The 17076-nt window shown below is 48.6% G+C and overlaps 1 protein-coding gene across 1 annotated transcript; it reads left to right on the forward strand.

Moving 5' to 3' along the window:
• The first annotated feature begins 4976 nt into the window (after positions 1 to 4976).
• On the forward strand, positions 4977 to 15908 carry LOC122376018. Its single transcript, XM_043355673.1, has 5 exons — positions 4977 to 5022; positions 5321 to 5537; positions 12159 to 12331; positions 14016 to 14138; positions 14463 to 15908. Exons 2-5 carry the CDS (start codon positions 5516 to 5518, stop codon positions 14571 to 14573), a joined length of 429 nt encoding a protein of 142 aa, XP_043211608.1. The 5' UTR covers positions 4977 to 5022; positions 5321 to 5515; the 3' UTR covers positions 14574 to 15908.
• Positions 15909 to 17076: the final 1168 nt, after the last annotated feature.

A 17076-nucleotide genomic window follows, 5' to 3' on the forward strand; every position in this document is an offset into this window, starting at 1 on the left:
CATAACAAACGTTTAGATTTGCTAAAACGTCCAGCTACTGAATCCTAAAAAGTAAAATAAAGAATAATAGAACTAAATAGTAAAAAGCAGAAATATAAAATGCAGAAGAAAATTAACAAGCAACAAACGTTAATCATTTTGATTCACGAATCAGAACCGGTAAAACAGACTTATTCCCTGTCCCTCCCCCCCCCCACACACACACTATGTCCTAAGTTGACAACCTTCCATCACCGTCCAATGATTATTAGGTATTTAGGACCATCTGCACACTTCATCACTCAGAAACACTTTGAGAACATTTTTGAATAAGGGCTCATATGAGAGCCAAAACAGGGCTCAAATCTGTATGATTTTTAAAATCGGGATCAGTTAGGCGCCCTTTTCGGGCTCAAAGTACATTAGCCCCGAAAGCGGCATCAGTTCGTCTTCCTTTTCGGGCTCATTCGAGCTGCGTTTTAGGGCTCCATACGACATTCCGCCATTCCGTCTTTTGCTGTTTTCAGTGCCATGTGTTGGTGTACCTACCGCCGTGATTTCAAAATGAATGGTAAGTTATTAGTTATCAGTTATCGCTATCTTTTAGAAAAAATCAAGATGTTGATGCTCATGCCATTTTAATCCCTTATCAATTAAAATTGTGGTGGCATTGTTCAGAAAAGGTCTGATCTACAATTGTGGCGCCGTTGATACGAATACGCACGGGTTTGATTATTCGTTTTCTTGTATTTGCGCCACATGAAAGCATCATATCTGGATTCAGGATGTCAAATAGTGTAAGAATGTGCAAAAATTTTGTCTGGTTCTTCGTGGAGATGTGATTGAAGCGATGCTTTCAAGGGTAGGTAAGGATTTTGTTACTTGTTCATAATGGTTATCTTGATGCTCAACTAAAATTAATCCTAACCTTGCCTACTAACCTATTAAGTTAAACTTAGTACCAATACCTACCAACCTACAACCTATTTGGATCTTTCATATACTTATAACATGCTGCTGCTTCTGCTAACATGCTGCGGAATGCTGGTTGACATGATGGAATGCTGGTATGACAGTGTTCCATGTTTCAGAATTTTAGGTGAATAACCATACATGATGGGGAAAATGTTTTCATCCTAAAAATATGACAAGTGGCTTTATTTCATCTTTGCTAAAAAAATATGTCAAAAGTTTGATTCAACAGCCAGCTGCCAGGTTACGCATGACTTGACAGTTGATGCATCTACTCTACATCATTTCATTTCAGATCCTGTGAAGGTTCTGACAAAATCTGAAGTAAAAATGGCATTATGCAGTTTTGCGGAAAGACTAAATCTATCTCATTTTGTCTTCAGCTTTTTTTATTGGGACACCCAATTGAAATCCAATTTTAGAACACTGTGACACCATGCCTGTGTGCCAAGTAAGAGGAAGGGTCTACAAGTATACATCAAGATAACCAATTATGGACAAGTTGAGACTTGAGTCATGAGCTCTTATTTGTGGTTACAATACCTTCAACTGCATGATTTTGCACAACTTCCATATAGGCATCCAGACTGGAAAAGGTTCAAGTCCATACTTATTCTGGTGCTTGAATATGGCAGTTCAAAGATGGAAGGCATATGATGCTACAAAATGAAAAAAATAATTCAACTTACAAAAAATAGGTATTCATATCTATCCTAAACTAAACTAACCTAAACTTACCTAACCTAATCCAACCCAACCCAACCACCCCAACCACCCCAACCAGCCCAGCCCAGCCCAACCCAGCCCAGCCCAGCCCAGCCCAGCCCAACCCAAAACCTACAGTCTAAAACCTAGAGCTAAAACCTGCAGCCCAAACTGGAAAACATCCATATGGTACGCCGGACGCCCGTGAAGCCGTCATGCGCCGAAGTTCGGCGCAAGCTATTTTGCAATTTGCGCTGAAATTTCTGCATTATTTGTGCCGAAGGTTAGTGCCCTTTTGCGTCAAAATTAAGCCACTTATACAAAAAGCACGTTTACATCTGCTGGCCAAGGTTTTATAAACCAGACAGAACGCTCTGGGCCTTAACCACTCCTGACTCCCATGTTTGAGCGTCCAAATTAGTTGATGTTTCCATGGAAGCTGAATACCACAATACGTGTAGCGCACTGTAGCATCGTGCCGTGAAATAAGGCTCGGGACGGAAGTTCCGGGGTCACAAAAATTGGTGTGGCGGTGTTGTCGCGGCTGGCGGGCTCCAGCAAGGGGTTTAAGTTTACGACACCACTCTTGTTTCAGGAGAGGTGTCAGCGATTCGAGACTACTTGGGCATGCGGGCAGCGGGGTCGGCGTGGCTGCCTGCGGCTGCGGCCACACATCTTGGCGTCCTGGAGGCGGAGATGCTGATGGTGGCATGAGTCATCACTGGCTGCCCGATTTCCATGCTCCAAGACTCGCCGTGAGGGCCGAGGCGGGCGTCGTGCCGATGGAGAGATGAGGAGGGATGCGCTGGCATCGCGCCTACTGGCGAAGGCGCTCTCCCTCCCGTCGGAGGACCCGCCGCGTCGTGGCGGAAGCCCCCCCCCCAACCGTGACTGAAGTCAGTGACCGGCTGGAGAGAGCGCGGGGGAGCGGTGTGGGACCACTGGAGTGGCGCTGCCCGCCGAGGCGCGCTTATCCACGAGACTGCCCCCGTAGACGCCAACAGACGGCGTCACGGTCTGCACCTGGACCTGCTGCCGATCGGGGCGTCCGCGACAGCGAGGAGGAGTGCTGCGGAGGCGTGACTGGGAGCGCTCCCCCAGCGTGCGACGTGGGCCTGGGTCGACGGGTCTGCGACCGGGGGAGTAATAGGAAGGCGGCGCTGGGGTCCTCACCGAGCACCCAGACAGTACAACATTGGTACTGCGGGAGGCGGCGGGGAGGATTTGCTCCATTTACCGATCTGAGATGGTGGCGCCCAAAACGGCAAAGCAACATCTCCTGAAGCACCCGTCCTTCGAGGAAGACCCCATAATCATTTGCTCCGACTCGCAGGCGTCGCTGGCGACGCCACGAGGTGGACAAGTGGCCCAGACACCCCCCCCCCTCATCCCCTAGGTGCCGCCATCTGGGAGTATATGATGGCCCTAGTGGCTGTAGGGGGCCGAAGAATCCACCATAGAAGGAGGGCGGCGATAGCCCGATTAAGCTGGGCGTCCAGTGGAGCCTCGGCTCTATCATGGGCATTGGGCAAGGACTCTGCGAGCACCCCCGTCTCCTCCATCTTCGACGGCACTCCAGTCAGAAAGCTGTCCCCACCCGAGTTTCCCAGCAGCATGGGCCACATGAAACCGAACAGCGCCGAGCCGCTCGACGCTGAGGACCAGGCGAGAGTAACAGTGAAAAGGTGAAACGCTCGAAACGGCGCGCGCCGCCGGCCGAGGGCGCCGAGCCGGCCCAGGCCGGCTGCGGGTCAAACAGAAGCCGTCTCCGCGGCGGCCGCCCAGTGACAGCGACTCGGACTGACGTCGAGGCACCGCTGCCGCCTCCGCCGACCAACCCGCCGCCCAGCAAGGGCAGTTTGAAGGCGGCTGCGCCGGTGAAGGTGGCGCGGCCTGGCAGGGGCCGCGGCCGGCCCACTCCCAGCTACCCGTCCCGCGAGGTGCTCAGTACCACCGACTCGTCCGATTCTGAGGCAGCGCCGTCGGCGGGCCGCCGCCAGCAGTGACGACGACCGGCTGGCGGCGTTCGCGCGGGACTTGTCCGACTCCTGGTACTCGGACTTGCCGCCCAAACTGGACGCCGGCGGCGTGAGCACCAGCAACGCCAATAAAAAGTCCACCTTCATCCGGCTCTTCTCGCACCGTGTCAAAAGGACTACGCCGCGCGGCCGGCCGGCCAACTCGAATGAGCGCAGCGAAGGGCACACGTCCCCGACGGCGGCACTGGCGCCTCCCGCCGCGCCGCTGCCGGCGTTGCTGGCAACGCCGATCCAGGCCCATCGATTTCTACTGTTTTGTTGCCTACGTGCCGCTGCCGCCGCTCAGCCAGCACAATGGCGTGCCGGTGTTGCGCTGTCGGATCGAAAAGCGGCTCGTGCAGCGGACGGACGGGTGCGGCCCGCGCGATGAGCCGCCGCCGCACACCGAGCTGCGCCGCGCGAACGTGAAGGTGGAGCTGGCAGCGGCCTGCTCAGTCCCCTCAACGGCGTCGACCGGCTCTCCGGCGATTTGCGGTCAGAAACGCCGCCGCTTCTGGGACCAAGGTGTCAGAGCGCGGCGCTGCCCGTGAGACGTTAAGTTAGCACAGGCAATGTCGTCTGCACTCCTTGCAGTTCATGTTGAATACACAACCATGTTGCGAAGTAATAGGCGCCGGGTTTTTCAGTTCATAGAACTTTTTCCCTGGCTATTACACCCCACAACCGAACACTGACACCTTGCACAAGTATGACTGTGTGTATGAATGTTAATAAATACATGAACCAATGTTGTGTTTTCGGTTCCAGTACCTTCTTTGGGCACCTCGGCAACAAGTAAGTAATCCGTTAGCTTTGCCACACCTAAGATAGGCTCCCACGTTGTTATTTGCTCCCGGGTTAACATAAACCGGTTTAACGTAACTTTTGCATCCCGGCCAAAATTGCCGGTTAACTGTCCCACCGCTCGAGACTGGCGCTAGGCTGGCCGAGCAAAAAAAAAGTTTGTCCGCGGCTTCGTCTTATTCGCAGCTGCTGGACAGGGGGGAGGGGGGAGGAGGGGCTGCATCGGACGAAAAGCGGGCTCTGGTATTGACTGGATTTTTTGCCAGCTGGCGCCGTATGGTGGCGCTAGCAGAGCTTCTTACATATCAATGCTAGATATAAAAGAATGAATATTTACCAATCAATTTTTCATTTAAAGCCATTTGAAATATTTATGTCCATCCTACTACCGCGCTTAGGTATATCTAAAATTAAATACCTTTCGTGCGTCGCCAGCTGGCCAGCCAGCTGACGCAATCCAGCTTTTACCAAAGCCCCGAAAAGCGATGACGTGAGCCCTAATATTGGCTTCACCACACAATCTGAGCCCTCAAACTGGAATCAGGTGAGCTCGAAAATGGGGATCAGGCTGAAAACTGGTATCATAGTGAGACTAGTTTTAGAGCTTGACACCGATAATGGGTACTGACTGAGCTCTGTTTCTGCGATCAATGATACCGATTTAAGGGATCGTATGAGCCCATGTGGCGCTAGCTCAGAAAGTATTCTCGAAATGTGCTGTCTGTTTTGAATATGGTACATTAGCCCGAAAACTGGTCTCTGAGCCCGAAAATCGGGACACTGTTTTCTCAGTGATAGGTCATCGGGCCCCCGCCTAACTTCTCTCCTCTCCTCCCTTTCAGTTTGTCGGCGAATGGTTCGTTCTGAGCGCGTTCGATCCGGACGCCTCGTGCCTGCGCTTCAACTACACCTCGTGCGGCGCCGGCTGCCTGCACGTGCAGGAGCAGAAGCAGCTCAGTCTCATCAGCACGTTTGGCGTGTCGAACGTGTACCGGGCCGCTGGACTGCTGAGGTTCGACATCGACCAGCCCGCCAGGATGGTGGCCACCTTCAACGACAGTGAGTAACAAAAGTCTAGTCAGTATAGAATGCGAATGAACAAGTAGAAAGTAAATCCCCCCCCCCCCACTAAAGTGTCAGGTGCTCTCTGACGGGGCCACCCGCTGCGTCTTCAGCTGACAACTGATGACATGACAACTCAGGTGACCCCCAGCGGGTGGTTTCACCTGTCACCCTCCTCCCGTGTCACCATTTGTGGTCGTTGCATCCTTGGCAGTTCACACGCCGGATGCGGTCTAATTAATTCAGTTACGAGGAGTATTACATAATAATGTTCCACGCCTCACAAGTCACAGACCACCATGCTTATTGGAATGACTGGCTATGTCGCTTATCACGCAGATTGAAAACATGTCCGTTGTGAGTGAGATGGAAAGAGCATAAGCTGCATAATTTGATAATCTGCGTGCTAAGCGGTACAGCTTATCATTCCAGTCAACTACTGAGCAACTCTGCGTGGCAAAACACATTACGTAAACACTAAACCAACATTTTACCGTTTTTGCAGACGAAAATGTTCCCCTAATAATTGGTGGGGACTTCAATTTAACGCTTGTTCAGAACCAGGATAATTTCAACTATCGACGACATAACAACACGAGAGCGAGAGAATGTGTTAAGAAGATTATGTCTGAGAAAGATCTCATTGATATTTACAGAATGAAAAACCCCGATGCTAAACGGTTCACATGGAGAGTTAACGGTCCACCTGTTAAACAAGCAAGGCTCGATATGTTTCTTATTAGTAAAAGTCTGGAGGGGTACATTACGAAAACTGATATTTTACCAGGGTATCGATCTGACCACTCGATAGTAACGCTAGATATGAATTTAACGCAACAAACTAAAGGAAGGGGCCTGTTTAAATTTAATGCTTCCCTCTTAAATGATAAAAGGTACGTCAAAGTTGTAAAGCAGACTATACCGGGCTTCTCACAAAAGTCGGACCAATTTCTTTTGCAGATAGTGGACTGGAAACAATATTTAAACGAAACAAATGCACGTGAATAGAAAGCAAATTTTTTGGGAGATTTATATGATACCATACTTGTTGAGTTTAAAAAATGAGACTGTGGTCTTAAGAAGCAAAAGCAAGCTCAAAGAAATTCTACTTTCAGAATAAGTCGGTCGTTTCAACACAACGGAACTTCCGCAATCTTGTTTTCTTGCAAAGTGAACACCATCTTGAAATGTTATATTCCACATTGTTGAAAGTTTCTGGGCCGAGGAAATGTTAACTGCTGGTTCAAAGAACATAGCGGCGGCCGCAAACCCAATCAAAGAACCCCGGTGAACGTCGCTCGTGTGAGAGATGCGCTACCCAGGCTGTCAACGGTCAGCGATTCCGGATGACCCTGACAAATTTTTGTAGTGTCCTGCAGACCACAATGGGCAGCGATCCTGACGCACTCAAATGCCAATAGTTCCAGCTAGACTAGACGTTTCCACGGCCAATACCGCTAAAGAAAACCGGGAGTGAGTGCAGGAGCGCTCCGGGCAGCGTGTGATCTCGAGGTTTGAGACACATCTGTGACCAGCGAGCTCCCCGGACTTGACCCCACCGGGCTTTTTCCTGTAGGACCACCTCAAGTCCCAGGTGTACCGAAACCACCCAAGAAGTCCCAAAGACCTGAAGGGTGCAGTGAGGTCGTCGGTAGTGCGCAGCTGCCACCTTCCGTGTGCCGTGCTGCAACAGAGGCCGCGCTGCGCCGGGCTTAACTTTGCATCGAGCGAAACGGGGGTCATCTCGAACAGGTCTGGCGCGGCTCAGTAAGGCGATCGCCGACGGTCGAAATCCCCTGAAACAAAACATCTTTAACCAGGCTTTCAGGTGATACCTGATTTATTTTTGTAACACTGACACATCCTAAAATATATTAATTAAAAATTCATCTGACTTTTGTGAGAAGCCCGGTACTTGAGGTAGTTCGTGAATATGCACTCCCAGTTTACGAACCGAAATATGTAGACTTAAATCCATCGACAGTGCAAATGTCGATAGACCCTTCCCTTTTCTTTGAAGTTTTGCTTCTTACTATACGTAGGGAAACGATTTCTTTCGGAATCAATAAAAGGAGAACCGAGCGGAAAAGAGAGGAAGAATTACAAGCCTCCATTGTAATGAGTGAGAGAGAAGTGGATCTCTTTGGAGATCCCGAGAAAATGGAGGAATTGCAGGAACAAAAAAGGGAATTGGAACATCTAAGGGAGCATAGGCTCAAGGGAAGCGTTATTAGATCGAGAGCAATTTGGAGGCAACTCTCTGAGAAGCCGTCAAAGTATTTCTTAACGCTAGAGAAAAGGAGATTTGACAGCAAGAGGATTGCGTATTTAAAAACCAGGGGCGGTATTAAAGAATCTCAAACAGAAATCTTAAGAGCCTTCAAAGAATTTTTCCAGAACAAGTTTAGCAACAAAGATGTTACATTAGACGAGGATGAGTGCAGCGAGTATTTAAATGACATAGAAACTAGAAATATAGGGCCGGAAGAGAAATGTGAGTTGCAAAAGCCAATCACTGTCGAAGAGTTAGGGAAGACGCTCATGCGTATGAAAAATGGAACTTCCCCCGGTAGTGACGGTTTCACAGTAGAATTCTACAAATTTTTCTGGGCTGATTTAAAGTCATTTTTTATAACAATGTGTGAGCATTGCTTTCGCAAGGGGTCTGTCTCAAAAACAATGAAGGAGGGAATAGTCGTACTGCTCCCAAAACCAGGCAAACCACGTGAGTTAGTACAGTCGTATAGACCTATAACGTTGCTTAACGTGCACTATAAGATTATATCTGCTACGATCGCAAACAGATTAAAAATTGTACTAAACGACATAATTGCCGCAAATCAGACTGCTTTCCTCCAAAATAGGTTTATAGGAGATAACATAAGGCTTATTTACGATACGATTCAATGCATGCAAGATGAGCACGCATCAGGTATCCTTCTGAGTCTCGACATAGAAGCCGCCTTTGACTCTGTCAGCTGGAGATTCATCAGAGACGTACTACAGTTTAGGAAGTTTCCGCCTTATATAATACAGTGGTTTGATACGCTGTATAAGGGGGCATTTGCAAGAGTCCTTTATAATGGTCACCTGTCAGACGAAATCCAACTAGGTAGATCATGTCGGCAGGGCGATGCATTAAGTTGTTATCTCTTTATATTAGTAATGGACATACTGGAAAGGAAAATTGAGCAAAATCGAGACATTGAGGGACTGAAACCAGCAGGGACGGATGTAAAAATAGCAATGTATGCGGATGATACTGTTTGTTTCCTGAAACCTAAATTGCAAAGTTTTAATGCACTATTCAGTGAGCTTGGTTGGTTCGCCAAATTCTCTGGGTTGAAGCCAAACATAGACAAAACAAAAGCGATGTGGATAGGAGCACCCTGCAGCCACAGAACAGAACTAGAGAGGAATATCGAAATACAATGGAGCAGAACGCTCAAAATTTTGGGTGTTTCTTTCGATTCTAATCTGCAAAAGACGGGTGAGGTGTACATGGACAAGATTACTGAGATCAAACGAGAAATAGATAAGTGGATGAATCGCAATATAACATTACATGGAAAGGTAACTGTGATTAAGTCATTGATGCTGTCCAAGATAAGCTATCTTTTGATTTCTATTCCGAATCCATCCTTAGAAGTAATAAAGAAATTGACGACATTGTTATATAAGTTTCTTTGGCATGGAAAGAATGAAAGAATTAGCCGTGCCTCTCTGGAAAAAACAGCCTTATCAGGAGGTGTAGGAATGATAGATTTCAAAACGTATATATCTGCCTTAAAAATTAGCTGGCTAAAGAGACTCGTGTCAAAGAACAGTGCATGGGTCAGCATTGCAGAAAATGTCCTGAAAAAATCGATACCCGTATGGCAAATGGAAGCAATCGCTATAAGGAAAAAAGCTCCCGGTATAAGGAACCAGTTTTGGAAGGAGGTTATGCTAGCCCTGGCTGATTTTAAAGAGTGCTTCCAAATGGACATAAGTGATATAACCGCAAGCAATATCTTTTTCTCTAATTACACAAAGTTTAAAGATTCATGGATATGCCAATGGTACGAACATGGGGTAAGGACATTGAACGATCTGCTCAAAGTGGATGGATCGTTAATGAACATCGCAGAATTTAGAAATTCATTCTCGTTGAAGGTGAACTTCCTGGAGTATGCATCCTTATTAAGAAGTCTGCCAGAACAGTGGGTCAGTTCTACAGGAAAAAAGAAAATTACCCAGCCAATCATAGATCCAAAGATTGGATTCATCATTGATCCATCGACCCGCTCTAGTCACTTACACGAAATATTATCAAAAAATAAAACAAAAAGTCATCGCAATAAATGGGAGAGCAAATGGGAGAGTGTTATACCAGACGTAAATTGGACCGAGGTGTACGGATCTTTAATGGAAACTCCATCACAATATAGGGGTCTAAGGTATAAAATGATTACTAGAATAGCTGCCACAAACAAACTGTTAAATCAAATGAACATAAAGGAATCGGGAAAGTGTGATCACTGCGACCAGCTCGAAGACATTTCCCACAAATTTTGGTACTGCCGTAGAGCACAAAGCCTATGGTTAGAGTTGAAGAACTGGCTCGACTTAAAAAACCTTACCAGAATTACAGAGAAAATACGTATGAAAGAAGTGCTACTAGGAGAGGGCAATGACAAACTTGCAAATCATTTAATCAGTATAGGTACTCAAATTTTGCAATCCAACAGAAACCCATCGATATTCACACTTCAGGGCTATCTCCAAGCTGATAAAGAAAGTGAAAAGTATTGGGCTCAAATAAATGAAACAATGGGTGTTTTTGCCGGTAAATGGTCGCAGCTCGATCTTGAAACGGGCGTCTCCCTATGAGGCGAAAGGCCCCCGCCCTACCCCATCCGGGCCAACCCGTGCCCGGCCCCCCAGCATATGCTGGGCAGGCCGGGCCGCCGGCCCGTCCCTCGGACCGCCTGTGGCCCGTGGGGCGGGCCGGCGGTTAGGGGGCGCCGCCTCGCGTGAGTAGACGCACCGAGGTGCGGGGCGGCGCGGGCGGGGGCAGAGGTCGGGGTGGCAACAGCCACCACGACCGGTGTTTGTGCACGCACGATGGTGTTTGTTTCCGTAGTGTTGTCCCTATAGCTGAGGACGATGGAGCCGCGGGAAAAAGTAGTTCAGGTCCTGCCCGCCCCTAACCCAACCCGGCTAACCGGAGGCCGACACTATCAAGGGTCGGCCGGCCGGCCGGGCGCGCGGCTCGCCAACCTATCGGGTTGACGGGTCGCGGGCCCGGCCGGCGGCCTGGGGCATCGCCCCAGCGAGAACGGGAATATGTGTAATTTCGCGGGGCGATGCGGGGCGGGGCAGGAAAAAATGTGTGTGTAATGGAAGTATGCAATGTTTTACCTAATGTGTAATGTAATGTATGCTAAGTGTAAAACCAAAGTGTGCGCATGAAAATGTTATGTTGTATTGAAAATAAAGTGAAAAAAACAGAAAAAAAAAAAAACATTTTACCGTTTTTTCAGTGACTCCTACGGCGAACATACCGGTCAAGACGTATCAATTCCACGACAACGCCTTTTCACGATCACGTTATTTCACGATCACGCTATCGTCTGACGGCGACAAACCTATGTCTAGAGGCTTACAAAACAGTGTTACACGTTGACAACAAGACTTAGCAACAAACGAATGCGACAAAAATGTTAACAAGATGCCACACTGGTCGATCGTCAAGGTCCTGATGTTTTTGAACATACCCTTACCTAACATGCGAGCTAGTATGCCAAAACAAGAGTTACTGGTTACGTGCAATGTGACATTTAGCATAACCAAGGACCTCGATTTGCGGCAGGAAAATCAACCATTTGAACTCTCGGTTAAATAATTAAGAAAAATGATACGGCGTTCCCCACGAAAGCCGAGTAAATATGTGACCTTGTCACAGGAAGGTCCGGCTAGTAGGCCCCGAACCATAGGAGCACCAATTTGAACAAACATTAGTAAAGGATCAGGATGGCATGTCTTTGATCTTTCCTTGGGATATGCTCACAACTGAGGCACCCGCAGTTTCATAGGTATGCTCCGAATGTTTGAGAGCACGCGATATTCCGTAGATCAAACGGAGGCCGTTGCTTAAATGCTTAGGAATACACGATAAAATAACACGGAATGAGGAATTTCAGTACGTGCCGAAGCCCCAGGCTTCATCCAGCGGTAAGTTGAGAATTCAGGGTTGAAGAAACGAATCACTTTGGAAACTGAACCGTCTTCTTTTCATCCAATGAGCGTGACCAGTGGAGAAGTCTCCATAGGGGATGGCCCCTCGGGTGACCGCTTGAATGGTCACTGAGTGGTCACTGCACTGAGTGGTTCAAACCAGTGCATGTAGGTATGTCAAACCAGACGCTATCGGCCGGTGCGGCGCACCAGCCGGTGGTTGACTCAGTCTCACGTCTTCCCTCGTGTCTAATAACAGGACCTCTTCCCCTGAAATCATTTGGGCGGAAGAACCTAAACACCAGAAACAAACGACAATTTTGCGTTCTCAGTATAGCAGAAAGCTCCAGGCTCGTTAATAAAGATGGCCCGACTAACATTTTCTACCCCTGTCCTCAGACCAGCGTGTGGCCGAGTACGCCGTTCTGGACACGGACTACGACTCGTTCGCGGCCGTCTACACATGTGAGAACATCACGGTGGGAGCGCTGTCCCTCTACCACCGGCGGGATGTGTACTTCCTGAGCAGGAAACAGAACAGCTCGTCCATCGCACTGTCCCAGGTGGAACGGGTGAGTTGGAGGGGAGGGGAGAGAGAGAGAGAGAGAGAGAGAGAGAGAGAGAGAGAGAGAGAGAGAGAGAGAGAGAGAGGCGGAGAGGGAGAGAGAGAGAGAGAGGCGGAGAGAGAGAGAGAGAGAGAGAGAGGGGGGGGGGCGAGAGGGAAGGGAGACGATAAAATGCTATGGATGAGTCAGGCAAATACCAATGGTCTTCGACTTACTAGTCTGCTATAATAAGAAGTGTTGAGATGTCAATTTTCATATTATAAGAAAATTTATTCTCAATTTGACGCAAGCCTTTGCATTTTTTTATACACATGGCACATGGCCTATAAGTTAAACGGACATGTTAACCCGCGCCCTGCTGAGGGGGTGTTTGAACACCCCCCCCCCCTTGTGGTTTTTCGCGAATATCTCAAAAACGGCGGCGCGGAGCGCCGCCGTTTTTGGTACACCTTATCATACATCAATTCTACACATGTTGTGAAAATTTCAGACCAAGGTCATTCAAGGTCAGGTCACCAGGTCACTTGAAGTGACCTCACCTCATAAAAAGTTTCAATGTCTGTCATAGCTACACCGAGTGACCGATCGCTTTCAAACTTTCAGCGATTGCTACAAGCAATAGCATGTACAAAATGTATATCTCAGAATTTTGATATCGATGACCTAAGGTCAGGTCAATTTTGCGACCTCCCCATTATAAGTCAATGGGAGAAAATTGAAATGCGCCTCTTTTGGACGAAAGACATTATAAACACTCCCAAACACTGGATTACAAGTGGTTTAGACACACTGAACATGAAAATGGTGTCCGTGACCCCTGTTTATGCCCTGAGGTCATCTTAGGTCACGAATGGTATCTAACAGTTTTTCGCAAATAACTTTTGATAGAGGCATGCTAGAGCGATGAAAACGCCTTAGATGTGTTCAGCTCGACGATACGGATCGACTGATATGCAACATGACCCTTTCCGGTCAGGTCATGACCTTGACCTGAGGTCAAATTTTCAAGTTGACCTTTCAAGGTCAAGTTATAGTTCATTCGATGCGTCTTGACGAGAGGAGCACGATGCCGGTAAAAGTAAGCTCGTACAAGGCTTGGGTCAAAAGTTATTGCAGAAAAACTGTTTCCGAAAAAAATCGGCTATTTTTGCAGTTTTTGCCCCCTGCAGGCAAAACCGTTGACGTTAGGTCAAATCTGAGAACATTACTCAGAAAGGGCGTTAATAGGGCTATCGAATGCGCTTTTCCGCGGCGCTGTAGCTCTATTGGTTCCCGAGTTATGCGTTGGCTTCTTGGAAAGTTTTGACATTCGACCTGGAAATCGGCGAAATTTTGCCTTCAATGACCTCTGGTGACCTGACCTTTGACCTGACCAAAAAATTGACAGAAGTGATTTCCTCATTATTTTTGACGCTCTTTCGAACGCCGCCTTCCGCGTATCGCTACGTGGCCCAGGAGCCGAGTTAGAAGGGGGGGGTGTTCAAACACCCCCCCCCCCCAGCAGGGCGTGGAAATCCAGGACCCCCAGCAGGGCGCGGGTTAATCTGTCAATCGTCGGTTCCTCAATCATGCTCAAAATATAGCGTTAAGTCATCAAATTAGCATCATCACAGACCACGAATTTTCAAATATTGCCTATGGCTACGCCCTGACCTGGTATGACCTCACCCTGACCCGCCTTTGACCTCAGGTGAGCTCGATGCTGATCGCCAATCAGATTGAGAACGAGTTCGAGCCGGTGGTGCACGAGCGGTGTCTGAGCGCCGACCAGGCCCTGCTCGACCTCGACACCAACCGGGGCATCGTCGAGAGGGTGAGTTATAAGAGGGGACGGCAGTGGGAGAAGAGTATCAATCCTGTCAATACCGTAGTCATGAAACTGATTTATGGAACCGTAGTTCGCTAGTGGTGCTCTGAAACGGTACTCTAACGTAATATGCAAAAAAAGATCGTGGTGAAAGCCAAATAATAATCATGTACGCTTGTAAGACCAATTTGATTGACGGGCGAAATGTTTTGCTTGAAGTTCACATATTCATCGGTCACTGGAGCATTCGCTTTTAGGGCAAATTGTTTTGAGGCCTGCGCGTCCTCTACAAGCAGTATTGTAACGACTAGTTTCCTGTTCTGCCGCCAGGTGCAAGGAATGGTTGCCGACGCCTCAAATGCCATCACCGGCGGACTCAACTCCCTGGCCTCGGCAATCTCGGGAGTTTTCTCCGGATTCAGACGCAGAACCCGACTGTAACTGCGCTGCACGTGCCAAAAATCAGCCAAGGAACTCACCGGCATTAGGGATCATCGTTCCATATGAAGGATTGTGTGATGTGTCGAAACATCGCGATGAGCGTCAATCAAAAGATTGACCAAAGAGGATCTTGGACGTCGTTTTTTATCTTTTAGCGTGCAGAAGTCACTGTTCATTAGTTATGCAAGATAGATGCTTATAGACATATACTACACCATCAAGTCCGAATCGATGCAATTTCGTCGGTACTGCTACGAATGACAGGACAGGCCCGTCGGGTCACAAAAAAGTTGAGCGCCAAAGCAAGGCGTTTTACAATGTCACTACCGGTTATGGCATCGAGATTACCATTCATAGGCGGCGGAACGATTTGAGACAAGGGGGGGCACCAGCTCAAGGAGCCAAACCTAGGGTACCCCCAAATCCGGTTTTCTCATCGGATTTAGGCCACTTATTTTTCGTCACAGCCCTGACACCATGATTTTTTATTTATTATTATTTTTTTTTTACTAAACGAAAATGGCAGTTCACCCCCGTACGTGTGGTTAACTTGAAGCTGATCCTCAAGTACCTATGTGTTTGTCTCTTCCTTATTCTCGTTTGATAAATTCCATTAATCCTACATGTATCAAATTACCAAGAAGCCATCGCAGTACTAATCAGTGGCGAATCCCAGGGGGGAGGTCACATGGGTCATGACTTTGGGCCTGGGGTCACCACATGCCTGCCAGGAGCACCACAGGCCTGACAGCCGACAGGGGCACCACAGACCCGCCAGGGGTACCACAGGTCTAGCAGAGGCACCACGGGCCTGTCAGTGGCACCACAGGCCTGTCAGGAGCACCATCGGCCTAGCAAAAGCACTACAGGTCTTCCAGGGGCACCACAGACCTGCCAGGGGCACCAGAGGCCTGCCTGGGGCACCAGAGGCCTGCCAGGGGCACTATCGGCTTCGCAGGGGAACCACCGGCCTCGCAAGGGCACCATGGGCCTGTCAAGGGCACCACAAGCCTGTCGTTGGCACTTTAGGATTGTCAGGGATACCACAAACCTGTCAAGGGCACCTGCGTTCTAACAGGGGCACCACAGGCTCGTCAGGGGCACCACAGACCTGCCAAGGCCCAGGGACACCACAGGCCTAGCAAGGACACCACAGGCCTGTCAGGGGCACCACGGGCCTGTCAGGGCCCATGGGCACCTAAGTTATGTGCAGGGCCCACCGTAGACTTGTCAGGGGGCAGGGTAGGTAGGTACCACAGTCTTTCCAGGGGCACCAGCAGCCTAGCAGGGGCACCAGTCATCACACGACTAACCAAAAATAAAGAAAATAAAAAACTGAAAATAGGGCACCACCAAAATTAAGTGGCCGAAATCTGTTGAGGTTTTAATTTTGGGTATAGGTAGGGGCACCACTTCGATTCATGACCCTCCCCTTGGAGTTTTCCCGAATCCGCCCCTGGTACTAATACCTACATCAAATTTAAGGGGGGGGCACCTTGCTATTGGTGCCCCCCTTACAGAATTCAAGGGGGGGGCACGGTGCCCCGGTGCCCCCCCCCCCCGTTCCGCCGCCTATGTTACCATTGTATGTACACTGCGCTGTGACCCGCCTGTCAACTAGACAATGTTTGTTTGCTATGTAGATAGCGGGAGCATTTCTATCATATGTTTAACGCTTTCATTGGTGAAAAGGTAGAATAGACACGACTTTTAAAAGTATTGCTAACCTGTTGATATTTATAATTGTTGAAGAGAAATAACGGAAGACTGTTTCTGATTTGTGAACTTCTTACGAGAATACACATAAAACATGAGTAATTGTTTATCTTACAAAAATAGAACTACGTTGAGTTTTATTCCAGGAATTATTGTGCCCTCCTCGACCAGCTATCGGACACTACGGGCACGACGCACGTTAACTTCACTGTTACACCACAGCGCCGCACGTGGAAACTCCAGCGAGTCAGGCGACACCGCATCAGCCGAGTTACGAGTGGAGTTAGGGGTGTCAACGGTCCCCGAGTTACAACCATGTCTCCGTAAGCGAGCGTGACAGCATGCCGCGCAAGATCTGAAATAATCGTTTTACCGCCCACAAGACACTGGAATTTCAGACACAAACAAGTTGCTACGTTCGTCTGGTAAGGCAAACATGTTTGCTTTGTTTGATTATCGGTGAATTTCGCGAGACTGATGCAATTCTACGAATGTCGCCGATTTTTGGCACGAAAAACGGGCGACAACAGACAGGCTTTTCACGAATGCGAGATCACAAAAGCTTGCCAGCGTTTGTAGCTTTCTTAGCCACCAACGCCCAGCTTTCAGGCACGCTCAAAGCCTCAGCGCACAACGCTTATGCTGCGTCACCCAAAATCGCACTTAACGAGCCAAGCTATCACCGCAGCGTGTAACCAGGTAGCTAGAACCTACAACAACGTGAGTCTCTCTCCACAGCAGAGTCCGTAGCGTGACTGTCGCTGTCTGAAGTCCAAATTCGCAGGGC

Source organism: Amphibalanus amphitrite, unplaced genomic scaffold (genome assembly GCF_019059575.1).
Source record: "Amphibalanus amphitrite isolate SeventyFive unplaced genomic scaffold, NRLGWU_Aamphi_draft 001986F_arrow, whole genome shotgun sequence".
Taxonomy (NCBI): domain Eukaryota; kingdom Metazoa; phylum Arthropoda; class Thecostraca; order Balanomorpha; family Balanidae; genus Amphibalanus; species Amphibalanus amphitrite.

Bases quoted from the DNA above. Each gene is read 5' to 3' on its own strand.
- LOC122376018 (XM_043355673.1), top strand. From the start codon at position 5,516: ATGGTGGCCACCTTCAACGACA. The intron at 12,332-14,015 runs GTGAGTTGGAGG...CTTTGACCTCAG, and splicing joins CACTGTCCCAGGTGGAACGG to GTGAGCTCGATGCTGATCGC. The intron at 14,139-14,462 runs GTGAGTTATAAG...TTCTGCCGCCAG, and splicing joins ACCGGGGCATCGTCGAGAGG to GTGCAAGGAATGGTTGCCGA.